The sequence below is a fragment of the Bombyx mandarina genome, chromosome 11, assembly GCF_030267445.1.
Source record: "Bombyx mandarina strain Sakado chromosome 11, ASM3026744v2".
NCBI classification, from domain to species: domain Eukaryota; kingdom Metazoa; phylum Arthropoda; class Insecta; order Lepidoptera; family Bombycidae; genus Bombyx; species Bombyx mandarina.
In genome coordinates, this window is record NC_143218.1 from 4,289,646 (window position 1) to 4,315,672 (window position 26,027).

The window sequence follows — 26,027 nt, forward strand, 5'->3', positions numbered from 1 at the left end:
AATGTCACGCAATAAGCGCCTACACGTTGATTGGTCAGAATGACAGATCTAAAAAGTGTCGTGACAACTTTTCGTAAGTATTTTTTCCGTCTAGCCCCCTTTCACAACGCGCGTTACGGAACTTCGTTCCAAAAGAAGACTTTTTTTTTTAAAATGACTGTCGCGAAAGAAATTATCTGATATAGTAATAACGCAGGATAAAATTGAATAAGAGCGAACGGAACAAAACGAGATGAGATGAAATGAAACAGTGTTTCAGTAAAATGATGGGAATTTACTGAGACGTCAGTGTACTTTTTGGATAATCCCAAGAAGCCGCATCCAGAGACTATATTTCATTTCCCCTTTCTTGTACCCTTTCACTATACTGCATTAATAATTTACCATTAGACGTTTAAATCCAAAAGAAACAATAAAATAAAAACCCAAACCATTTCACACGGCTTAACTACTCGCGTACCGTTGCAAAGAGTCATAGACCCCGATATGTGTATAATTTGTAATAGAAGATATCGTTTTGATAAAGGCAATCTATTACATAATTTGTACATTTTATGAAATGCACGATCACATTTAATTTGTAAAACAAATATTGATAGATGACAGCACTGTAAGCATCTGTTTTCCGACCATAAGATGACGATACTCTAAAATATATCGTTGCTCTGTTATGAAAATGGTATCGGTGGATATCTCAACTACATAATATTATTATATCGGCATAGCATTCCTTCAGATGTTTGAAGTAAACCTTAACTTTTCTTTGGATAGGAATTAGTTTAAGAAAGTAGTACAAGATGGCGCTATTCTAAATTTTCTAAATATACAAATAACATTAATTTTTTAATTTTTGTGATATTAAAGTAGCAACTGAGGTGAAGGTTCAACAAGTGGTGAGTGCTTGAGACGTTGCTTTTAATTAGCCACATACTTGCAAAAAAAGGAGTAATCCCGGAGTACATTCATAACTGTCTTCTTTGGCCTTTTAGCGTTCTGCCAGTCTAAGTAACAAATTTATAGTGAAGCCTGCAATGCGTTACAGTCGACTTGAAAAAAATATTAAGCTGGTTGTCCGGGTTTTTGTGTCTAATCGCTTCAAGACGGAAGTAAAATCGTATTCAATGTGTATTTTAGTACTTAAAACGCATTTTTAACTTTATTTTCAAGGTTCAATGATGTCACCGAAGTCGGCGTGACCTCGGAGCGAGGAGCCGATGACGTAACGTAAATATTTCGGTCGATTTCATAAAGATTCATTGAACACAGCTAAATTGAAAAGTAAATAGTTATTTTCGGTATCAAATTTCAATAAAGACACATGAGATAAACTTTTTGTGGAAATGTAAGCTTTATGCCGATAGTCGAACGGATAAATTTACGCGTCGTTCTGACATTGTATCAAAATATCACGTTCGAAAACAGCTGAACGTTTTTGATTTTATTTGAAATGTAATCGGGTACTAATGTTTTTAAAAATAATATTTCATTTCTTTTTATTAATCATTCTAATAGTTTTTATGTTTTAAGAGCTTGTTCTAAAGATTTTGAGGGTGGCGGATATGATATTTACACTAAGCGTAACATTCTTATAGGCAGAACAAAAACCTGATTATTCATATTTAGCGTAATTAGAGAGATTCAGTATGAAAAAGATAGTAATTTAACTGTCTTTAGATAGTGGATGCTAGGTTTTGCGTGTTTCAGGGAGAAAAATATGAATTTTTTATTTGACAAACGAAATAATGTTTCCGAACGTATATGTGTTTTTAATTTAGCCGCGTAGCGTGTGGCCGGCCGCCTTCATACAGTTTTTTGAAATGCAAATATTTAGTTAGCATTCATACTATTCCAATCATTGTACCAAAAATACTTTACTAAGACACATTATTACAGTTCTCACGACGCATCTAATCGTAAGTAGCATTGAAGAATTTATAGATTTGATTGAAAGTTGAGTTCACGGGCTACCATGCGTTAAGCTGTCACCGGCGTCCGTCGAGTCGAACCCAAAATCAGCCTGGTCACGTCCCGTATGCTCAATTACGTTATTTATTGTTCAAGACCAAATGCCGTTTTAATAAATATAGCTATCGCAGCGTCGATAACATTATTACGACACAGCTTCATGTATAAATATATCCATTATTGTCATCCGGAGCCCGGCGTTTTTGATAAAATTCTTTAATTTTATTAATATTGTGTAAACATTTGTGAAGACTTATGGATATTTGTAAGTAAATCACGTGTAAGCTGTTGAAATGATCTGTCTGAAAATTTATAGATATAGGCAGACCATTACTTGTATAAGCACATCGTATAAGTTTTATTCCGGTAATGCGTTCTCTTGAGATAGCAATAGCAATGCGAATATAATGTTGTTTGACTTTAGTTTAACTTTAGTTCCGAGCTGCCAACAATAGATGGCATTGCACTAACCATAGAACCCACTATAATTCGATAATGCGCTCCCGTGGCTTATTAGTTCTATTTTAATGTTATTTTAATTTAACAAAATTACTATGATTTTACTTTGGTTAATTAGGTAGGTAAACACAATATTTTTCGTTGGAAGGTCTTCGCTTTGTCGTTACTTTTAAGCTAAATTCGCAGGAAGTGATGGTGTGGGTGACAGAGGTTGGAGAGGCTTCTCTGTGTGTCCGGGGTCAGAGACACGTAGAAATCATAGATTGGGCTTTTGTATGACGTGCTTATTTATTTATTACGACCGTTTATTCCTGGTGCACATTATATCTGCAAATAGATCTGGAAGTTCTCTCTCTCTCTTTCTCCCTCTCTCTTTCTCCCTCTCTCTTTCTCCCTCTCTCTTTCTCCTCTCTCTTTCTCCCTCTCTCTTTCTCCCTCTCTCTTTCTCCCTCTCTCTCTTTTTCTCTTTCTTTCTCTCTAAAAGGTATGTTATATAAAAACGAAAGATCTATCAAATTAACTAGGTAGGTAAAATAGGTAGAGTTGATTCGGACGATCGTCAGAAACTTCTCGGATCGTCCGATAGCACAGTATGCATCCGACTTTAACGTGGAACTTTTCATTGTTTTGTGTTTCAGAACAATGGGCAAAGATGATAAAGAAGAAACAGGATTCGGATTCAAGGACAAGGCGAAGGCGGAGGACACGCTGCGGCTCCTGGAGGAGCACGACCTGAACTACAGGAGGCTGACAGTGAGAGGACTTCTCGGTAGAGCGAAGAGGGTTCTGTCAAGTAAGTCCCCCCTACGGATCCCCGGGACGTGCTTACGTAACCTCAGAGTGATGCCGAATTAGCGCATAATCGGACTGTCGTTGCTGATGTCCATTGGCGACACGGGCAACTGACCGTCTGTCTGTTAAGGCAATAGACAAAGGACGTCGCAGTTAGTCATAAGATCTTTACACGTATTCACGAACGACTTCCATGGTGAAAGAATGTGACTATTCTTAGTATGGCACGGAAGACCGCGCAGGCTGGGTGCCCCCATCCAGTCTGTTGGTTTTTCTTCTTTTTTTTATGAGGTAAGGATTATTGGTGACCTGGAGCCCTTCTCGGTTTCACGAAGACATATTGGGGACCAAAGTCAGCAAGGAATAGGATTTGCTTACAACTGCCCGAGCGATTTCAGGAGACCTAACTAATAAAAGGCAACTGTTTCGCGAATGAGGTCTCTGTGTGCAGCGAGCTGTTAGTGTGTAATAACCTCACATCACAAAGAGCTCGTCTGCCATCTCATTCCTCCCTCTGTTCTAGTGACGAAAGCAGAAGAGAAAATCAAAAACATCAAAGAGGCCATGGAGGTGTTCGAGAACTGGCTCGCGGACCTCGACAAGAACAAGGAGCGAAAAGAGAAGCCCGAAAAGAAAGAGAAGAAAGATGACATTGAAAAAGATGATAAAAGCGATAAGGTACCGTTACGCGCTGGGGTTCGGGATAAATAAAACTTCCACTGAAGTACAAACTAAAACTCTATTTAACACTTAGAAGACTCACAGAACACTTTACAATTCGTAATTCGCTTGTTCCGCTTCGCTTCAGGTGATCCGTTCGCTGTTTCGCTTCGAGTAGTTCCGATTACTAACTGCCTTCACGGCATCTCTGCAGTGCTTTTATAGTCGACTAGCCGCAGCCGTACTCGTCCGCTTCACTGTGCATTTAAAACTAATATAAATATTAGGTTATCCATTAAGTACATGTATTTTTTACTTGGATACCAAATTTCAAGTCAATCGGATGCATGGTTCAGTAGTTATAACGGAACATCCGTAAAAACCACTGTAGATTTATGTATTAGTATAGATACGACATCCCTAGAATTATCGAGAACATTCCTGACAGGTCGAGTAGTTTTGATATGGGTTTCCGTTATTTGATAATAGATGGCGTTGTACTTATCGAGCGTTCTCGATTTTACTAGTTCTTTTTATATTCGTTTCTGATATTCGACGATATGCAAGCCATGATGCAAAAGACAATTCGAGTCCATACTTGAATTGTCTATTGCAACATGGCTGCTGTCCATAACCGACTTAGAACTGTCGTTTCACCTTACACGTTTTTATAATGTTTGTTATCGCGCAATTGGATTAAAATAACTATCGTCTTCCTTAAGGAGTCAGATGTGGAAATGGAGGAAAAGAAAGAGAAAAAAAAGGAGCTACCCTCAGACACTGTGCCGGGCCTAGGCTTCAAGGATAAGTCAGCCGCTGAAGGGACCCTCAAAGTGTTGGACGGGAGAGACCCGGATTACCAGAGACTGGCCGTCAAGGGCCTTATAGGGAGAGCCAAGCGGGTGTTGACTTGTGAGTATGCTCTCAAACCTGTATCACAACTTCTTGAGTACTTATTTCAGCTGAAAATCATTCGTGGTTCATCGCAGAAATTATTTTAATTAGCGGTGACGATGTCAGTGCCACTCAGTGATCACTTTGCAGCGCTCATTATGTCCGCGAAAATCTAGAACCTCATCATCTTTCAGGCACCCGAGACGAGACAAAAGTATCGAACATCAAGGAGGCCATAACGGTCTTCGAGAAGTTCCTCGATGACTTCGAGAGCTTGCATCTGAGCAGAGAGAACAACCCGTACCTGAGTCTCGGCGTGGTGCGGGCCGCCGAGCAGCTGGCCGGGGAGAGCGTCACCGAGCAGCAGGTCCGTATTGTGCTGGGAATTCATCTTCTGAATCGCGTCAATCTTGATGGAGTAGTCCTGGTCGTCATGTAGTGCTGGAGACGCGAGACTTGATGAGTCTCACGATGTCCCGTCCTGGCCGCCCGGTGCTAGAGGCCGTCCTACTGCCCTCTGTTCGGGAACCTCCCATTGTAGTTTTGATTTGGTCGGCCTACCGACTTGACGTGCTCCCGCACTGTCTTCTACCCTCCATCCTTTTCGGTAGGCAGCGGCTTGGCTCTGCCTCTGACATTACTGAAGTCCATGGACGACGGTAATCACTCACCACCAGGTGGTTCATATGCTCGTGTGCCTACAAGAGCAATAAAAAAATTTCTTTACTGTACGTTGAGGCCTTCTATGAACCGGCCATCAATAGGAATTAAAATACAGTAATTAATTCAACACGTCCGCGTTGTGATGTAGATATTGTTGTCTTTTGATGACAGTAATGGCCAATCCTTGAACCAGATAGCGGCAGTCTCTAGATCCTCGCCATCAAACAGTACGGTCGGATCGCTCCTCTCATCTCCTTGGACGATCTGACTGAAATTTTTCAGTAGGAAGTCAGTGATAGTAAAAGTTACTCCAGACGTAGAAGCGGCTATATCGCTTCAACGAGCAGCCGCTGTCGAATTTACCTCTCGAAACTCTGAACCCCACAGAAATCGTTCATAGCCGCCTACTCCTCCGTCAATGGAGAATACAAGAGGCTGAGGACCGTGGAGGAGTCGGAGGGGGGCCTCACTTGGGACATCGTCAGGAACAACGCGCTCAAACCGCTCAAAGCCACGGTATGTTATAGTTCATCTAATTGTAATGTTCAACTTTGTGCGAAGCCTGCGCTATATATCCGTCTCGCTCCCGCAGCATGCTGAGGCGAAGCTGTTCAACGAAGAAGGCGAACCGACCCCGGAACATTTAGAGTTAATACTGTGGGCGTACTCACCGGAGGCGGCCCGCCTCAAGAAGTGCCTTCCCGAGGTGGAAACAGAAGTTAGCAGGAAGAGAAGAAGCAGCGCGCAAGAAGAGTCTCCGGCTAAAAAGAAGAAGGATTGAGTTTTTGTTGAATAAAATTTGTGTTTACTTGTTGTTTTCTTACAAACACTGAATTAAATAAACATTCTAGATATTAAGACCTCATACGTCATCATGTTTATCAACCTGTTATAGTCCTCAGTTGTATGCGACGAGAGCTGATCCCATCATTTTCGTCTCGGCTCAAACGCTCAATGTCAAATATCTTAATTAAAAACCTGAAGCAATGAAGAATCGAAGTTAGATATTGTATAAAAATCACGATCAGTAATCCCTACACAAACAAGGCTATCATATTTATCTGCGGTTTTTCCTATAGGCGTTAAAACTTATCAGCGGCCATTTAAGTGTGTGACAGGCCTGATTTGGACTTCTCATACAGTGAAATTCCTAAGATCGTTTCGTCCAGTTGTTACTTAACGCTAGAATCAAATCAATCTCTCCTGATGGAGAGACTCTGATGGATCCCCAAGTGTTATGATGTGTCTCTCATCAAACTGGGTTAATTTGTGAATGGGCACGCAATTCCGATCTGCTGCCAATCATAACTAGGTACAATTAAAGCTAAAAATATTCTCGTACTTGTCTCTGGAATAAACACATCGATTTGACGTTTCAAAGGGCGTTGAACTCTTCGCACGACTGTCATTCACAAAATATTATCAAATTTCAACTTTATTCCGTACGTAATAAGCTATTCTCAAGATTAAATGTATTAGCAGTTAGAAAATGGTGGTTTCTTTATCTAAGTTATTTCAGTGATTTTCAGAATAATTTTCAGGAAAATAATCGAAGTTATGAATTAAGATACCTTTATTAAGCACACGTTTGTATATTGAATGAGTTATTTGATACATTTAGGGTTTACAGTTTTGGTTTTCTTGTAGGCGTGTGAGCCGCTAAAATAGCTATTTTAGGGTTTAAAATTAAGCTAAACATTGTAAAAGTAGTATATGTTTTAACTAAAAATACATGTTGCAGTTCTTTATGCTTTGTGTTTAATACATAAAGGCGTCAGGTGAGTGTTTAAATGATAATTAATAATCTTCAAATTTACGCTTTACGCACTTACTAGTTGCACTATGTACTAAATGTTAATTTAAATTTAAAATGTTTATGAAAAGATCAGAAAATGCGATCAGACGACCTGGGACTCTTAGGATCTTCTCTACCTCAATGTCTCCCTAATTCCTATCTTAAATAAGAGATTAAATAATATTTTTTTACGTATATTTACTGGTAGTATTTATTACGCTCGAGAGCCCGCATTGGTAGGTATCACCACTTTGCATGCGTATACCGCGAACCAGTAGTGCTTGTCTGATACGTGGTCAGATATATACAACTGAAGAGCCAATACACCTCATGTCTGAAGAAAGGTTCACAGCTTCATTCTTAAGTCAATTTGCTTCATTACCTTGATATTTCTAGGCATTGACATGTGTTTTATTTGGCGAGGATTAAAACTTTGAACAGTTGTTTTGACTTGTGCAAGTTCAGGGTGTGTATGGCCTTGCCTATATCTGCTAGAAGGCTTCAAAGATAAGTTAATGAAGGCTTTTAGCACTTCATTTTATCATTAGTAAGGCTGTGACCTCAAAATGATATCTGCAGTTTTGTTATTGGTTTTTTCCTATTGGTTTATACTTTTTAGGTATTTCTTTTTAAGGTTCATGATGTCAGTAGGCGTTCCACTGCATCGAAGGAGTCTTGGGGCCAGCAGTGACACCAGCTATTGTAAGTGGATTTATTTTAAACACATTCTGGCCCCTGAAAAGTTGTTGGCAAGGGGCCTTTTGAGCCTGCACAGTTAGGTAACTTCAGATCTATTTCAGTGGAGAAACAGTGATGCACTTTTGTTGGAAGGGTAGGACCTATAGTACTATAAAAATTTTGAGACTTAAACCTCATGACTGAAGTAACGTTATGGCATTTATGGTGTGGGTTTTATCCTTTGAATTCACTTAACAATAGGTAAATTCACACTACATCACACATTCGGTCGTGAGCATTCTTTACGTTTTAGGTGAACGCGACACTTGGGATGACTGGGAGAGTAGATCTTCACTTAGTCAAGTTGAAGAGGTAAGAAATAGGCTCTTTATGTTTCAAAGTTAACAATTATTTACTGATAGCGTAGTGTTAGGCTCTCTATATGTTGGGTAGACGTGCTAACGGTCCAAACGGTGTTAAGTGGTAATCTAAGGCCATATACATAATATTAAGATTGAAGTCACGATTGCTTGGTACAACATGAATAGTGTAGTTCTTGAGCTTCTGCCTCTATTAACCACTTAAATCCAGTTGAACCGTCAACTGGTTTGCCCTAACATCATTAAAATATGACTTGAAATTTCGTGTTCCATCAGTGAATTCGAACCCACATTCCTACGCCAAATCTCACTAAGCCACAAGTGTGTTCATAAGGAAATACAAGGAAGTATAAATATTTATTTATAACTGGCTCATATATGCTACATGTAGGTATGTATATTCCAATGCCTAACTAATGTTGAGAATCTCACTTTATTCTCACTAAAGTGACTTCGAAATATGTTGGCATAACAAAATAAAAGATCATTTCAGAACGTAATATTAGTAAAAAAACCAATTAAGACAAAACAAATCGAGTCTGTAATATTTCGGATTATCTTTTAGGATAAAAATTAAAAGAGACAACAATCGAAACGAGGTCATTAAACAAAATTTTAACTCCAGTGACTTTTTGTATCTTAGTTAGGGATTGGTGGCCATTTGACATTTATTTGAATGTTACCAACTTTAACAAAATACCGAATTTTAAGGGTCCTCCCCTAAAATTTTATACAATCTTAATTTTATATTAATCATGGGTAACGGTTTTCCTGATGTCCAAGGACACCACATTTATGTTAAACTTTTTAGTTTTTGTTGAGGAGTGCATGCGACAGAGATGCGAATGTTGAGATGGATGTATGGAGTGACAAGAATGGACAATATAAAGAATGAGTATATCAGAGGAAGTGTGAAAGTGAAAGTTAGCCCCGATAATCTACAAATTAAGGAGCCGATGGTTACCGTGGTATGGACATGTAATGCGTAGAGAGAAGATGCATGTGCCTAGGACATTTATGGAAATGGTAGTGCAAGGGTCGAGAGGTAGGGGGGAGGCCGACCGATAAAGTCATGGATGGAGTGTGTAAAAGACGATATGAGAGAGAGAGAGAGGAGTGAGTGTTGAGATGACGGCTGATAGAAGAGAATTGAAGAGAAAAATTAGCTGTGCCGACCCCACCTAGTGGGATAAGGTGGAAAAAAAGAAGATGTTTTTGTTGTTGTCGATCGAGCTAGCTGCAGGCTCGTCTGCTTTTGATTATAATGACAAAAAAACTTCGAGATCAAGTATCTATAGTAAAGAACTAGCATAGGTATAGTCACGTTCCTGTTTTTTTAAGACCAATCAAACTTTCATACGTGATCTTTCTATCCCGAAAAGAACTCGGCAAATTTTATTCCGAACCAGACAACACTGACATTACGCCATAGCGCGCCGGCCTACGTCACACAGCTGCAGCGCTCGCGACTCCATCATCAAAATAAACAAAAAAAACACGAATAAAACATTTAATTCGCGTAAAAAAACATTAAAAACTCACATCCTAACTTGTTTAAGTGTATAAACGTGTGAATAACAGTGTGCAGTGTGGGGAAAGTGTGCTTGCTGTGTTTCCTTGTGTGGCCTTTGAGTGTTTAGTTGGTAGTTTGGGAAAGGTGTAATATTTTAAAATTGTTTTTTTTTTCTTTTGATCTTGTGCTAATTGTTGCTCGCGTTTGGTTTTGTTCGTTTTGCAATCGTCGACATTACGAAAACTTAACAGTCTTATTATTGAACTATCCGAGTAGTGCTAAATAAATAATAATTACGGTACACACATTCTATGATAGTATTTCGCTACATTGTTATATTTGTTAGTGTTCGTATAGTCGCAACTGTTATTAACAACTTCACGTCCCGTGGATTGTAGCGGAACCAAGTTACCAAGCTTTTTAACTCCCATCAAAAGATTACGAACCGAAAATGTAATAAGAATTGCGTTGTAGTCATAGCGCCATGAACGAATGTACCTACTTGCTGCAACTAATTTATTGAGATTCCTTCCGAAAATATGCGATAACCTTGTTAGGGCTTCGTAAGTTCAAATCTTTAGATCGTTGTTCACAACATTACCTACGTAGACACATTGAGTATCTCGCTGGATCTTCTAACTGGGTCGCGGGTGGGTGGTTCAGCGAAGCATTGCTGTTGCTCTTAGCAGCATTTCGAAGCTACTGGCAATTAGGTAGGACTAAAAATACATTAGGCTTGAAATGTAAGCTTTTTTCCTACTTATTCGCCGGTAGTTTAAGAGGCTATTCTAGCTACCCCCGGACGGGTAGGTGAGCTCACGGGCTCAACCTGAGAGAATTTGCTAACATTAGCCCTGGCAAGAACAGTGCTTCGCAAAATCTACCACCGGATCGGAATCGCGATCCACGGGAAAGATCCGGCGACAAACTCAGTTGGCAATGTGCACACATTCTATAAAATGTTTTACGAAATTCTTCTTTTTTTTTTTATTGCTTAAATGGGTGGACGAGCTCACAGCCCACCTGGTGTCAAGTGGTAACTGGGGCCCATAGACATCCACAACGTAAATGCGCCACCCACCTTGAGATATAAGTTCTAAGGTTTCAAGTATAGTTATTTGTTAAATTGTATAACATACAGCATTTCCTCCGGTCATCGAGAGACGTAAACCTAACTTCAACTGCTTTTCCGACAAACCACTGTAACCACGGTGTGATTACTCAATAGAATTGCCTAAAAATTATATTCGGTATAGAGGGTAGAAGTAAGTAGCGTCATCTCAGTGTATTAAAATCTCTGAGCCAATAAGGTGGCGCCACAATAGCGAGTGGAAGGAATTTACAAACAGCGCCATAAACTATTAGAGTAGGATATTAAATTAAGAACGAAAGAAACACTTCCTAGTTCAATAGTAATAAAATAAACAGTTGAGATTTTAAATACTGTTTAATATATTTGAAGAACAGTATCACGAAAAACATTAAGTTGTTCAACACGGCACACTTCACACTATTCAAAACTGCTATATTCAAATCATTTCCACTTCCTAAACTAGCGCTATTTCGGTGTCTTCCAACAACAACAGATGGACACTTCAACTTTCCCCCTATATAAGATGCTTCTTCTACCCTCCATAATATAAAGGTGAGAGCGCGAATCGCAGTGCCGATGCATCCATTGACGTCTCCAGAGAACACTGTACCCGCGCACTGACTCCGCAATGGATTGTGTGCGTATCTCTCTTCAAACGGGTACCGGGGATGCGTCTTGATGTCAGCGGCCGCGACTGCTCCCCCGGCTCTGCAGACCAATAACACCTCTGCTTTTGAAAGTACTTTTGAGAGCCAATCCCCAAGATCGACTTGATCGGATTTTTGTGTGGCATAAATAGCTGTCATATGTCAGCCTATAGCAGTCCACTGCTACTGCACGCCACTGAACACGACCCTCGGCTTCTCTCGTCGCGCTGTTGTACACTTCCCTATTTAGATCATCACTCCACCGAATCTGAAGGCGTTCTGCCCTACGCTTGCCAATTCGCGGTCTCCAATCAAGAACACATTTACCCCAACAATTATCGCTTTTCCGGGTAATATGTCTGTGATGGAATATAAGAGGTACAGTGAGAACTTGGATCGTACTTGCGATTTCAAGATAAGCTCTCATATGTTCTGACACTCGGTCCATTGTAGCTGAAATTACCTCGAACTGTAGGCGCACTGTTAGAAAAACTCTCCGCGGGTACTTTTCAATGAAAACACTTCTGCTTTACACTGACTTTATTCATTGAAAGCTACTCATTACAATTGCTGGAAAAGTGACGTTACTAAAGTAATGATGTCCAATGAATGCCTTTTAAAACCACGTGATTTTTTTTTCTTAGATGAGTGGACGAACTCATAGCCCACCTGGTGTTAAGTGGTTACTGGAGCCCATAGACATATACAACGTAAATGCGCCACCCACCTTAAGATATACGTTCTAAGATCTCAGTATAGTTATAACGGCTGCCCCACCCTTCAAACCGAAACGCATTACTGTTTCACGGCAGAAATAGGCAGGACGGTGGTACCTACCGGCGCGGACTCACAAGCGGTCCTACCACCAGTAATAGTCAATAGTGACTGTGAATAGTCACCGTGGCTCACGGCTGCTCACCTAGCTGTACTAAAATGAGCATTCGTTACGTCACAAACAAAGGATCTCCAACACACATAAGTACCTATGTAATCTAATATAACAGATGTCCGTTCAGTGAGATAACAACGCGTTGTTTAGCCACAATGTAGCTGTTTCGTTGCCTAACTCACTAGATTAGCACGACCCGTTGGCTCAAGGTGCAGTCTCCTGGGAGGTTTTTTTTTTCCTACCTAAGCTGATAACCTTGAGAGGCTATATCAGCGTCGCCTTAACTAGTAGGTGAGCTCACGGGGCTCAAACCTGATGACGTTGCTAACACGAACCCTAGCAAGAGCAGTGCTTCGCAGAATCTACCACCGGCTCGGAAACGCGACCCACTGAGAAGATCCGGCGAGAAACTCAGTGGGCTGTGTCTGAGGGTTCCCTGGTCTTTCTCTTCATCCTCTACTTCTCTGAAGGCGCCAGAGTCCGACATAAGCCGGTCTGTTGACCCCCTCGACCGGATCTCCGTAAATTCTCCAGCGTTATAAATAAAAAGGAGTCCATGAACATCTCAACCTGTTTCATCTCAGTTAATGTTAATAAAGGCAATATCGAATCATTCGGCGTTTGGAACTACGGCTGATGTCGTTTTTTTATGTATAAGCATTAAGAAGATAGTTTGATTGTATTAGCTCTAGCGAAAAGGATAGATTTAAACTACTATTTAGATTTGTAAAGACGGTTCAAATCTGAATAGCGACTGAGGTAATGTTGTACTAATTTAAATGATACGCGAAAGTTACATAAAAACAGTAAAGAAATTTCTAGCAATTTTTTTTAAGTATGTTTGAAAGAACAATTTTGAGATACTATCATATTGGTGGTACACGCGGCGTACGACAGTAAAGCTTTCCGTCGGAGTGAATCTTACATCAGTCATATTTCGGCCGACCTACACAAAAACAAAAATTGATGAATGATTAATATATAAATAAATATTTACTAACAATCACGCCACGTTAACTGGTCCCGTGATAAGTTCGCAAAGAACATGTGTTACAAGTACCAGATAACGGAAATAAATGTAAGATTTTTATTATACACATACATATATGTATATAATATACATCCATAACCCTGGAAAAGACATTTTATATTTATCATACAAATATCTTCCCTTGGCGGGATTCGGACCCACGACCCTCTTGTGTAGTGACCATGTCATTTACCACTACACCAGACGGCAGACGAATCCCGCCAAAATTACTCTGATTTCAGCACTAAAAAGTTTTTAATAAAAATATTCCAGTGTTCTATTACCTATTTAAAACTACTAGTCACAAAACTTTTAAAATAAAAACTGCATAATGCATTCAATATCTCTATCACTCTTACTAATTAACCCGTATCTTAGAAAGAAACGGAAGAATGTTAACTTACAAAAAATATAATATAACATCGTTTTGAATAATTAAATTCAGACTTAAAGTCCGAGATATAAAGTAACTATTTTGAAACGCATATTAGTCAAGTCTCTTCCTCCAGGAAATGCGAGCGTTCCAATTCCGAACGTTTCAGAACAGACACATTAATTGCTTTACGAAACTCGACCTTATGACCTGACCAATAAAATTACCAACTGTCTGAACTACATTTAATATTCAGAGGAAAATAGCCTTTATCATTTGGGAATAAGGTTTTCTAGGTCGTTTAATAATATAATATTGGTTGCATCGAATTTTGTTAAATGAAAATAGATCTTACTACATTCGTATAAGGGTGAAGTGTTTGTGAGATCGTTCAACGGTACCGTGACCCACTTTATTGCACCGTGACGTCACAGCAATTTGCTCCTTTTTTGGGGTGAACAGTTTTTCTTTCCTTCCCGTGATGGCAAAGGATGCACTTAATGATGCAGCCAGAATATTTTTATTATAATTTTTTCCTCATTAAAGTGACAGAGTAAGCTATTTTGAGACTAATGGGAATAGAGAAAATGATTATACATTTTTGTAATTTGTTATTTCTAAATGTATCAGTGGAAAATGTTCGTATCTAGTATTTTACAACAAATATTTGGTAACTTGACCCTATTAGCTTATGTGGTAAAAAATAAATAAATCAAAACTACCTATTTAATGTTATCTAAGAAAAAGGGCTAGGAAATAGGAGATTAGTTTTTTATTTATTTTGTCAACGATTATTTTTCACTTAGATATCTTAATTTTAAATGAAAACGGAACTTCGTGCCCCGGTTTTTAGGTCGATATGGTTCATATTCTTAGTTAAAAACAAAATTAATAGTAATTACGCATCACAATATTAGCGGTTGATGACTTTTAAATTATTAGAGAGACTAGGGATGAGCTTCATTACAGAAATTGTCATCTGTCTGCGGGATTCGAAGTCCGGTATAGTCCCTTTTTTTACTTAAGCTGGTAGTTTTGAGTGGCTATGTCAGCGTAACCTAACGAGAAGTTGAGCTCTCGGGGCTCTAACCACCGGAATCAGTATCTACCACCGGATCGGAGACGCGACCCACTGAGAAGATCCGGCGAGAAACTCAGTGGGCTGTGTCTGTGGGTTAATTTACTCGTCGAGCCCTTCGTCGCAAGCGACGGGTTCGGCGAGGACGATGACCGGTGCTTGTGGTACCTAAAAGCACCGTTAGTGGATCGGGAGGATCCGTAATCACGTGTTTAGGGCGACGTCGACTGCTTACCATTCGGTCCACGAGATCTGGAATGGGTGTAGTCCCGTCGCTCGATGCAAACACAGCGGGCGTCTTATCCTCTGGGCCACGTGTGGGTACGGATCGGTGCCTCTCGCTTGCCCTAACTAATTAGATCATAGAACGTTCGCCGTCATAAAAATTATCTGCATACAAGACGCGTGACTCACTCCGCACATAATGACGTAAGATTCCACGACCGACCCAGTTCATAAAGAATTTCAAATTGAGCAATGTGCTTGTATGAGCCGGGAATTGGAGTCGTGTTACCAATACGGCCGCTAACGATCAGGCGGACTGCTTCATTCGAGTTTGGGTTCATGATAACTCATCCCTTCCACTTGAAGCCTTTTTTATTACAAATAGTTTCATTTTTAAATCAATTTTATAAACAAACAATTGTATACAAATGTATATCGTTGTTTGTGTTATGGTTGTTACCGCGATGCAGGTTCGCATGAGACAGCCGCTGCGTTCTTCGACCAATTTTTTTTTTAATTGCTTAATTGGTTGGACGAGCTCACAGCCCACCTGGTGTTAAGGTGGTTACTGGACCCATAGACATCTACAACGTAAATGCGCCACCTACCTTGAGATTTAAGTTCTAAGGTCTCAGTATAGTTACATGTCACAAAGGTTTCGGAGTTCACCTAACGGAGGGCTGTGAGTTTGTCGGGAGAGATCGGTCTCGTGTTAGAATTAGGGCTTCTCAATTTCGCGGCTTTGGTGATCCCGGGAATAACAAAAGATTTCGAGGAATTCCCGTGTATTGGGCATTAAAGAAAATGACTTCATTAGAAACCTTGGAAAGATAATTAGATGAGCTTTGAATGTTGTAAATGGTTTACGAACTGTCGCCGATCCGACGCCGGCAGTGGGAGCGGGAAAAACATATTATTCTTTAATAAATAGCATTGTTTAAAGCTTCCTTAAGGCTTATAGTTTTACTGAGTTCTCGGTATTCCGGCCAGCGCCGAAACTGTGGTCGCAACGTCGCATCATCCACGTAATCCACTATTTACATGGATAGAAGGCGTGATGTGAACGGTGCGCCAGATACCAAGTGAACAGTACGTATATAGCATCACATAAAAACTTCAGCATCTCCAAGGAAACCCTATTGAACGCCCTTCAAAGGGCAGCTGCGGCTACTGCATACATACATACTGCTGGCGACATCGGCCAGTGTACTGTTATAAGCAGTGGAGTTCAGTAGCAGCAGAACTAGGCTATAATAACTGTCGGCGGTCACACTTACAGATCGCAGGGCATAATGTCGGCCGAGGAATGCGAGGACGGTTGCATCCAGGATTCCACATCTGTACTTCCTGGCCTGGTCGAAGATGTTGGACGAATATCGCCTGAATTAGCTACCGAGCGAGACGGAGTTAGATGTTGAGTGATAGCCAATCCCTTTTCCATCCGGCGCACTAACACAACTATTACACCACTGCAACTCTAGAACTAGAACACGATTAGATACGTTCATCTTGGAAGTCGTTCGTGAATATCTATTAATTACCCGGAATTTACTTTGAAAAGAAAAATGGTGGCCGTCTCCGGAATTTGAATCCCGGTAGAGTCGCATCTCTATACAAACTCACACACACACACACACACGCACACACACACGCACGCACACACATCGGTAATATCGTCCAATGGAAGTCGTGATAAGTAGCTATTCAGCCTTATAATAAAGTAGCTTTTCATTTAATTGGCTTTTCAAAATTGGAACTACGCTCGCTACTCAAAAATCACTTGGTTCAAAACTAAAACGACCTATGTACAACCATACTAAAATAACCTTAAACCTGTTAGAAATAAAGTATAAATATTCTTGAATTGAATTGAAATGTTCAATATACTGCTACAAATTAGTATCACTTAACAACCAATACAACGTAATTAAATGGCGGACATACAATATTATATCTTAGTGCTTTAGCATAAAAGCTGCTTTCTTTCAAATTATTTTTCGCACTTACATCCTTGGGCTTCCGATAAAGAATCCAGACAGTATTGTCGCTGCGTTTAAACGAATCTCATGTTTAAATTAACGTAGCTAAGTGCGAATATTCCGCGAACGTCTGCTGACCTTGATTCATTAGTTCAATTTGAAGTATTGATTTGGGTTCGATGACGTCACGGCTTGGTGTTTAAGTTGTAGACAGTAGACACGGGGTCGACTTATTAAATTATACTTATTGTTAATAATGAATACAGAAAAAACTCATAATATGAAAGTTCCGTCGGCATATTGCGAACCCGCCAGGGAAGGCAACCTCATCCTATTTCTACCACAAAGCCATAGTATGCTCGAGTTTTAATAATTATGTTACAGAAAAATAAAGTACTTAATGACAAAATAAGTCTTAAATACATAGCTTAGTATAAGGTAGTATTTTAAATACAACTATTAATATCCAAAGAAACACACAAACAGTCATTCATCTTTAGTTTTTTTTATTGCTTAGACGGGTGGACGAGCTCACAGCCCACCTGATGTTAAGTGGTTACAGGAGCCCATAGACATCTACAACGTAAATGCGGCACCCATCTTGAGATATAATTTCTAAGGTCTCAGTATAGTTACAACTGTTGCCCCGACCTTCAAACCGAAACGCATTACTGCTTTACGGCAGAAATAGGCGGGGTGTGGTTGGTGCCTACCCGCGCAGACTCACAAGAGTCTTATCGCCAGTAACTCGCTTAACACCAGTCGGGCCGAGAGCTAGTTGAACTATTAGCGTAACAAAAGAATTGTACTATCGAAGGTCACACCACCCTCAGTGGGTGGGTCGCGCAAATGTACACAGGAGTAGGTCTCGGTCTTTTTCATAAGAGGTAGCGATTTGAATTTGCCCGGTCTTTTACTAACGTGGACAGAGTCCGCTTGTGTGTGCGGGTATATTTCCGGAGGGTCAGCAACAAACAGGTCTAATTTCGTTTTTAATATCACTATACAAACGCTTTGCACCCCCGTAGGTGGGGGACGGGCACACTATGCGGTCCACCGACTTCCGCTATCGCTTAATATAAGCGGAGCCGTGAACTGATTTGCTACTGCGAACTACAAAACAACATACCGAATTTTTTTTCACGATCCTTCAGAGATCACGTAATTGAAGGGTTACTGGTGGCACGGAGGCCATTCCAATTCCAGGACAGGTGGGCGAGCAAAGGCTCAACCAGGAGGGGTGGGATTGGCTAACAGCGAAGGAGACCTAACAACTCGAATGAATCTACTACCGGATCGGAATCGCGACCCGCTGAGAAGATCCGGCGAGAAACTCAGCGGGCTGATGCATGGGCTAGGTTGCACGTCGAACTCTTTATCGAGTTTGACGAGTACGGCTACCGAGGTCCCTAAGCCTGCTCCTAGTGTTAGAGCTGAAGGCGTCTAATGCAAAGGTTATTAGACCTAACCTCGAGCTGCCAAAGAAACGAATTGATAGATGATAAAACGATACTAGCAGTCTCATATTAGGATATCAGATGTACGATGCGACATTTGTATTGTAAGTACGTCGCCATTCTATGTGTGTGAGTCAGTCGTTTGTTACAATTATGGGAACGTTGACCAAATCCGATTGTTTCGGAGCCGACGGTAGTGTCCGCGGCCCCGATAGCGGCGCGCCCGGATATCTGATATTGTACTAGTTCTTTGGTAAGTGAGGTCATCATGTGAGTCTGTGTCGTCCAGGGACTGCACCACCTTATCCTTTTCCGTAGACTTATTTTTTTAACAAATATTTAACGGGAAATTATCCCCTTAAAAATTATGTCTACGGCTCCCAAAGACCGAATAAACTGCTTTATATGATCATCGAATGATTAAAATAAACTGCAAACAAAATTGATAGGCAATTATAATTTTATAATGTATTCTCTTGCCTTCAAGTATGAATATCACGACGTGTGTTTGCGGTTAGATTTATCAGTGAGACGGTCCGCAATAGGAAGAGGATAAAAGGAGTGTATCATAATTATTATTTATCCTTTAGGCCACAATCAAATGTGTTTAGGACACGAAATTTAACGTAATGTTCCGATAGCACTTGAAAACAATTCGGTCAAGATGTGACTAAAACGTCATCTAAGTATCGAATAAAAATACGAACCGTGGACGGAAGCAGAAGCCAAGGCGGGGAGCTCTCACGCTCCACCGCATATTACTATGGAGACCTGGAGAAGCTCAAAAGACAGAAACCACTCGAGGATGTACCGGAACAGCGTCAAGAGACAAGCGAAATCTGCGAGATTGTTCCCCAGCGGAATGTCATGGAAGCCCCGAGGCTGGTCGAAGTGGGTCGGCAATGGAGTCTACCGGAATACACTACGCCGGAAAGTTCGAGAAAAATCGAGGAGACCTACTCAACAGCTGGCACCTTCCCGATGCCGGAGCCCAAGGAGAAGGAGCCTCTTCTAGCCGAGTTAGAAGTAGTAGGAAGACTCCCGTTGACGCAACTGGAAAGCAGTTCGGTCGTCAGACGCAGCAGGAGTTGGTATCTTTGCTGCCCTAACGTCGGTGATGAGGAGATCTCTAGAGAATCCTCCTGGAGGTACTCCAGTCTTCGGCCGGTTACTGCAGCACCGATTCCCGGTCAAAACGGTTTGATGGTAGGTTGACATAAAGCGGAATAATCCACGATTACAATTCCACTTCCATCACTGTTTTAGCTCCAAATGATGTCACAGATAACAACAGTCCGAATTATTATCTATATAACTGCTCCTAATTGCACCTTTACTTAGACGGTATATTATTGCAATAGAGGTTAATCTGCGGTCCAGAACTGAGACCATTTATGTTCAAAACCGTTATTACAGGTGGCAACACAGAGCACAGCAAGAGATGACGTGACGGCTCTGAAAGCAGAAAGAGACGCCCTCGCCAGAGCATTGGCGGCGGAAAGACAACGTGCGGCCACCGCGGCCCGAGCTCATGATGCAAGGCTGGCTGAACTACACGGGGTCATAGCTGAATTGGTGCGCAGGAGAGCCGATAAACAGGCCAGAGCGATACCAGAAGAGGATGGCTCAGGTTCGATGCTTCTCTTAGCCGCGCTTGGCTACGTTTACCCCTGTCAGTAGTTTTGAACGGCAGGACATCAACCAATCTTAAATACATCTTAATTATTGGTAACTCGTTAAATCTCTCCACCGCAATCATCTTTCCTAATACATGAGTTATAAAGTATGTGACGTTTCCAGACGAGTGCGAGTCGACCACGCAGCCGGCGGAGGAACTGGACAACGACGTAGATCCGTCCAGAACCGAGCAGGTGAACTAGGGGGAGATCTGCGTCAAGCATGATTTTTATCCATTCTTTTTTCCCTTCCCAAAAGCTGGTAACCTCGAAAAAGAAGATCCGGCGCGAAACTCAGTTGGCTTTATCCATCCTGTATCTGCTTTCATATTTGGCCATTCGTCTTAAACGATGGGCTATATTTTTTGCTAAGTGCACTGAAGACTATAATAGATAGGTACTACTGTATGTCGCCACTCATATGTAGGTAGTCTTAAATTACACTTCACAACTTCTTTACAACAACTTCATCCTACACGGAGAACAACACAGGGGCACTCGCAGACTGTCAGCTGAACGTCAGGTCGTCCTCAAGTCCTCGAACCTTGACGGGTCGCTTGTGGAGGGCGCGACCCGGGGACGGCCTCGACGCGAGCCGGTAACGAGCCTCGCCTCGACACAGCACATTGAGTGACAACTTCTTGGAATATGGAATTTTCAGAACGACACCTCCTCGTTGGCGAGTCCAGCCGAGCTCCCGGTGCCGCGGGGACCGACCGCCGGGGACGCGCCTGATGACGCGACCGACGCGAGCGGAGACGACCACAGCAGGTCAGTTGATGTGTCGAGCTCTGGTGAGGCTTCGGGCGCAACTTCGTAATGGAATTGCTATTAACTAAAAACGGGATAAGCGATGGCTTCTAGCGGTAGGGGGGGGGGGTAATGGGGGTCAACAAGTAAGGGAGAAGGTAGAGTGCGAAACGACAAGTGATCTATGGCGGTGATGCTGCCGACATACAGAGGGCCCGCACTTGTAACTATATATGTATTGGTTACAGGCCGTGCAACCCGACGATAGAGGTGACGTCATCGCAGCAGGTCACCGACTGCGACACCAGTCTGAACCTCTCCGAGAGGGACTCGGAGCTGTGTCTGACCACGGCCAGGTGAGGGGGGCGCGGGCGGGGGACGGTGGGGGGGCGGCGCGGGGACCGTGGTAACCTCGGGTGTGGTCCGCAGGTGCTGCCGGGCGGCGCGCCAGCCCCGGAGCGCCGGCGACAGCTGCGAGCGGCAGCGCGGCTCCCCGGCCTCGCGCGGTCAGTACAGCGACGACACTAGACACACATTGATATATATGTTTAACTGGTTTAACAAAAAAAAAAATATATATAAAAATAATGTGATTGTGAATTGAGATAAAAACCATCCATCTTTTAAGTTCGGACAAAACACACGTTTTGAAAAAATATTAATTAAATCAGATCGTTAGTTTCGGAGTTCATCCCGGACAAACGAGCTGACACGTCATGTAATAGATATATCATATAATAACAAATAAATAACTCGCAGACACAGCCCACTGAGTTTCTCGCCGGATCTTCTCAGTGGGTCGCGTTTCCGATCCGGTGCTAGATTCTGCGAAGCACTGCTCTTGTTAGGGGCAGTGTTAGAAACGTCGTCAGGTTTGAGCCCCGTGAGCTCACCTACTAGTTAAGGTTACGCTGGAATAGCCTCTCAAGGCTATCAGCATAGGTAGGAAAAAAAAAAAGAAAAAAAAAAACCTATAAAAGTTAAATAAGTACATTTTTATTTATTAACACATAATAGAGCACGTCGTCCCACGTGGCTAGTCGTTGTGCAGTAGTTGGCCAGTTCTTTTAGCCTCAAATGACGTCATTCGAAATGTGTATCGCAGGTCGATCGGAGACGAGACGAGCCAAGCTGGCCTCGCGCGTCCGGCTGCGGACGGCGGACTCGCGCGACCCCAGCACGGACGAGGTCAGTGGACAGCACCACAGCCGGCCGCCAGTGAGGGGTTCCCATGTGTGTACTGATCTGTCTTGTCGTCTCGGTCCAGGCGTGGTCGCTGGAGGCGGAGCGGCTGGCGCAGGACGTGTGCGCGCAGGCCGACCTCCGGGAGGCGCTCGTCGCGGCCGGGAATGACGGTGAGTGGACCACCTCGGCAGCCCCCGGCGCCCCGGGCTGCTGCGAGCGACAGCGCATCTCATGATAATTTTGTTGCAGGCGAAGCTCTGTCCGCCAGCGTGGAAGCTTTAAAAGCTCACTGCCGCAAGCTGGAGGCGGACAACGCCGTGACCCAGGCAGCGCTGGAGCAGGCCACCGACGTGGTGCACAGGTGCGTGGACCGCTGCACGCGCGACACGCCCCCGCCCCCCTCCCGCTGCTCTCTAACCCTCGTGTCGTCCCGCAGACTGTACACGTTCTGCAGCGTGCAGGAGTCCTGGGTGGTGCAGCTGTGCGCGGCGCTGCGGGCCGCCGACCGCACCGTGGAGGCCTACGACGTGCTGCTGGCGCTGGCCGAGACCGAGCGCCGCGCCGCGCCCCACCAGGTACGCGCGCCCCCGCCCCCAACCCTCTCCGTCCTGCCCGCCCTCAGCACGGTCTGCTTCCTTGCAGCGCGAGGCAGCGGAGCTGGTGGCGAGGCAGCTGCTGGCGCGACTCGATGCGGAGCAGCGGTGCGCCACGATCGGGGAACCCTTACTGTCGCCGGGGCCGTGGTTGGAACACGATAACAAGTGAGTGGTGTAGAATAACAATACAACTAGCTTAGTAAAATTGGGTTTCGCCAAAACGCCATCTGTTGATCCAAAATGGAATCTGTGATGGACGCTTCTTAAACACTATTTAGTTTAGCGCCATCTAGTGAGTATATCTCTTGTAGCGCCATCTAATGGTATAATGATAGATTATCGTTAGTAACCACCAGCTGCTACTAGATGGCGCTATTATACGAAAAATAAATGTCCCGCCAAGTGCGGGGGCTGTGCGGGTTAAACCGGCGCTCCGTTACTCGTATTAAACACCTTAATGTAGTCAAAACTCTGACGATACGCTTAAGTACGCAGCTGTACTCTAGTTTAGTGCGAACGTGTCGAAGTAACGTGTCGTGTGTCCGTTGCCAGTGCGGAGGCGGGCGGCGCGTGGGGAGGCCAGCAGGAGGCGTCCCTCCGCCGCCACGTGGCCGCGCTCAAGAGCTCCGCCGCCGCCCTCCGGGACTGCCGCCCCGCGCTCTACTCCCAGCACGGTACGCTCGCGCTCAGATACCCACATGACGCACCCCTCTTTCTCCGGAGGGCTTTGAAGGGGTGGGGGACGATTGCTTCACGTTACTTCAACAATGCCCCATCACTACATTACACCGTACCTCTCACCGTCTATGAAGACATCACAAGACGAATGTCGCTAACCGACCTTGAGGTGCGGGGTCGGAGCCTCACACGCGCACACTCACGAGCAGTACAGCGCCTGCCCCGCTCTACAAACCGAAACACATTACTGCTTGACGGCAGAGCACTGGTGTTACCTACCCGTGTAGACTGAGAGCGACCTACCGTCAGTAAGGTTACCGGTACCAGCTGAGGACCCCAGTAGGACTTAAACCATTTCTCGACGCCGAAATGAGATGGGAGTCTGGGATTGAGCCAGTCTACCCGGGACCGCTATAGGCAGCGCTTACTGAGACTACTGCTCCCGGAGTGTACTCTTACTGTGCACTCTTACTGTTTGTTCGTCCGTTGCACGCTCGACCCCCCTCACCCCCGCTCCTGCCCCCCCGCAGACGGCGCCGAGGAGCTGTCCGGGGGCGCGGCGGACTACAGGCTGATGCAGATGGAGGCCGCCATCGTGCTGCAGGTACCCGCCCTTGTACTGACACTCTCCTTCGTCAACTCGACGTGCACACTGCACGTGTGCCTTTGGACATCAACAAAGCGAACTCTATTTCTTCGAGGCGTGAGACTGAAAACTAAGTTTTTGAAGTGAAACTTATTTAGGCGCATGAGGGTAAAATTTTTACAGATGTAACGTCACGCAGGTATGCAACGGAAGTGACATCAAACTACTATTGAAATTAAGTACTTGTCAAATGTCAGTAGTAGTAGTTGTATTTTTCCAACTAGAAAGGCAAATGTATCATACCGTACAGCCTAATATTTTATAAATTTTTTGTGAAAAACGTTAATGGGAATTGAAATGAAATGAAAAGAATTTGGAACATTAATCAAATAGCATGAAATTGAATTAGTCAATTCAATTGGCAAAATATTAGTAATTCACAATTTAGACATTTAAACATAATGTGACTGTCAACACTGAGGTTTGAGATTGACATTTGACAGACTTTTGGCGGGAACATATCTTCCTTTTTCCCTTCCTCTAAGTCTCGGAAATCTAAAGTTTTAGATTTGTATAAATATAAGCAAGACTTATAAATTAGTTCGCCAAAAAAGTTTCACTTCTGACATGTGTACTTTGTACGCAAGCACTTTTCTTTTGTTTAAATTATTTACGTCACCTTTGTTCCCGGGGCCAAGTGTGGTCCTGCCCGCGCCCCGGGACAGCGCCGCGCTGCAGAGCTAACACGACGCTACTTGTTTCTAAGACCGATATTTCCAGCAGGAGTCCGCGCAGTTGAAGGAGCGCGTGGACAGCAGCAGGCTGTGCGAGGGGGCCGCCCCGCGCCCGCCGCCGGACGCGCGCCGCGTCAGTGATGCGATTGACAAAAGGAATCTCGAATCCAAAGGCCTACGGTCGGATGTCCGCGCCTCCAATGTCGCTAATAATTATTCGTTCTGATGTGTCGGTAGCCGGCAGCCCCCCGCACCCGCCCCCGCCCCCGCGCCGGGCGAGATGGGAACATTGAATAACCGACGCGGCTGATGAGCTGGGGGGCGGGGGCCGGGGGGGGGGGGGCGCGTCACGTAGTGGCATGGACAATCATCTCTGACGTCACCACGTCTGTCCATTGACAGTGTCGATAGCGGGAGCGCGCGAGAGCCGGCGTCCGTCTTGAATGAGTCTAATATCAATTATGTAATTGTACAAAATAATAATAATGGAGCATTAAAGTTTGAAATGTTTAAATCCTTGTTGAAGTATGTCGGTGCGCGCAGTGCTGATGCTTAGTCAGTGGATGTCGCTGTCCGCGGGCACACCGGCGCGGCTCGCGGCGGATACTAAATCTTAAGTAAACACATCCGGGGCCACACTGGCAAGCCGCCCGGTGCAGTTGAGTTCAGATATTAGTCAGGTGTAGGAGTGTGGGAGCCGCGTGGCCACTGCGCATCAAGGGAGCCGTGAGCTCGTCCACATGTCCGGGACAACAAACCAGACTTCAATGACTGTCAGTGGCCAACATCCGCCCTCCAGCGCCTGGGGTCTGCCGCGAGCTGTACCGGGATGAGACTGCGCTTAACGCCAAGCGAGCTGCTTGCTCGTCTAATATGTTTTGTATAATATGGTTGGCTGGCGGACAGCGCAGGGTGCTAGTGCTAATATTATAAATAAAGTTGAAGCATTGAAGTGTTGTTTCATTGGTCCCTTCAAACCCCCCCCCCCCCCATAAGAACAAGGTCGTGGGAGGCGGAGGTCAGTGTACGGCGTCCTCTGAACGCTGTGAGATGAGGTTTAGAAAGTCCCTGGCATTGCCGATGTCCACGATCGACGGTACTCGCTAACGTGGAGGGGGGGGTCAGAATTACCTCGACCCCCATGTTCATCACGACCATGTCCCATTTGATTTCAATCGCAATTAAATTATGTCTCGATAAGTAACGAGGCAGCACCACCCGTCCCCCACTTGTAACAATCCTCTACGTCAGA

At 43.7% G+C, this 26,027-nt stretch overlaps 2 protein-coding genes across 15 annotated transcripts; both read left to right on the forward strand.

Annotated features, from left to right (window-relative positions):
* The first annotated feature begins 767 nt into the window (after positions 1-767).
* Positions 768-6,241, forward strand: Ude (Uracil-DNA degrading factor). 3 transcript variants are annotated; one of them, XM_028176157.2, is made up of 8 exons: positions 854-893; positions 1,168-1,224; positions 3,063-3,217; positions 3,740-3,894; positions 4,599-4,788; positions 4,965-5,137; positions 5,821-5,949; positions 6,026-6,241. In XM_028176157.2, exons 3-8 carry the CDS (start codon positions 3,067-3,069, stop codon positions 6,212-6,214), a joined length of 987 nt encoding a protein of 328 aa, XP_028031958.2. In that variant the 5' UTR covers positions 854-893; positions 1,168-1,224; positions 3,063-3,066; the 3' UTR covers positions 6,215-6,241. The 3 variants fall into 3 exon arrangements, with proteins under 3 accessions (XP_089586897.1, XP_028031958.2, XP_028031957.2); XM_089730771.1 differs by lacking the exon at positions 1,168-1,224 and having other exon boundaries at positions 768-893; XM_028176156.2 differs by lacking the exons at positions 854-893; positions 1,168-1,224 and adding an exon at positions 1,763-1,913.
* Positions 6,242-6,924: 683 nt separating this feature from the next.
* LOC114244346 (uncharacterized) lies at positions 6,925-25,727 on the forward strand. Of its 12 annotated transcripts, none has more exons than XM_089730769.1 (16): positions 6,925-7,211; positions 7,863-7,930; positions 8,220-8,278; positions 19,987-20,200; positions 20,371-20,441; positions 20,908-21,017; positions 21,245-21,352; positions 21,426-21,502; positions 22,102-22,184; positions 22,264-22,351; positions 22,431-22,542; positions 22,618-22,756; positions 22,824-22,942; positions 23,330-23,451; positions 23,986-24,059; positions 24,822-25,727. In XM_089730769.1, exons 2-16 carry the CDS (start codon positions 7,867-7,869, stop codon positions 24,999-25,001), a joined length of 1,620 nt encoding a protein of 539 aa, XP_089586895.1. In that variant the 5' UTR covers positions 6,925-7,211; positions 7,863-7,866; the 3' UTR covers positions 25,002-25,727. The 12 variants fall into 12 exon arrangements, with proteins under 12 accessions (XP_089586895.1, XP_089586896.1, XP_089586894.1 ...); XM_089730770.1 differs by having other exon boundaries at positions 24,825-25,727; XM_089730763.1 differs by lacking the exons at positions 6,925-7,211; positions 7,863-7,930; positions 8,220-8,278 and adding exons at positions 9,699-10,097; positions 19,161-19,776.
* The last annotated feature ends 300 nt before the right edge of the window (positions 25,728-26,027 follow it).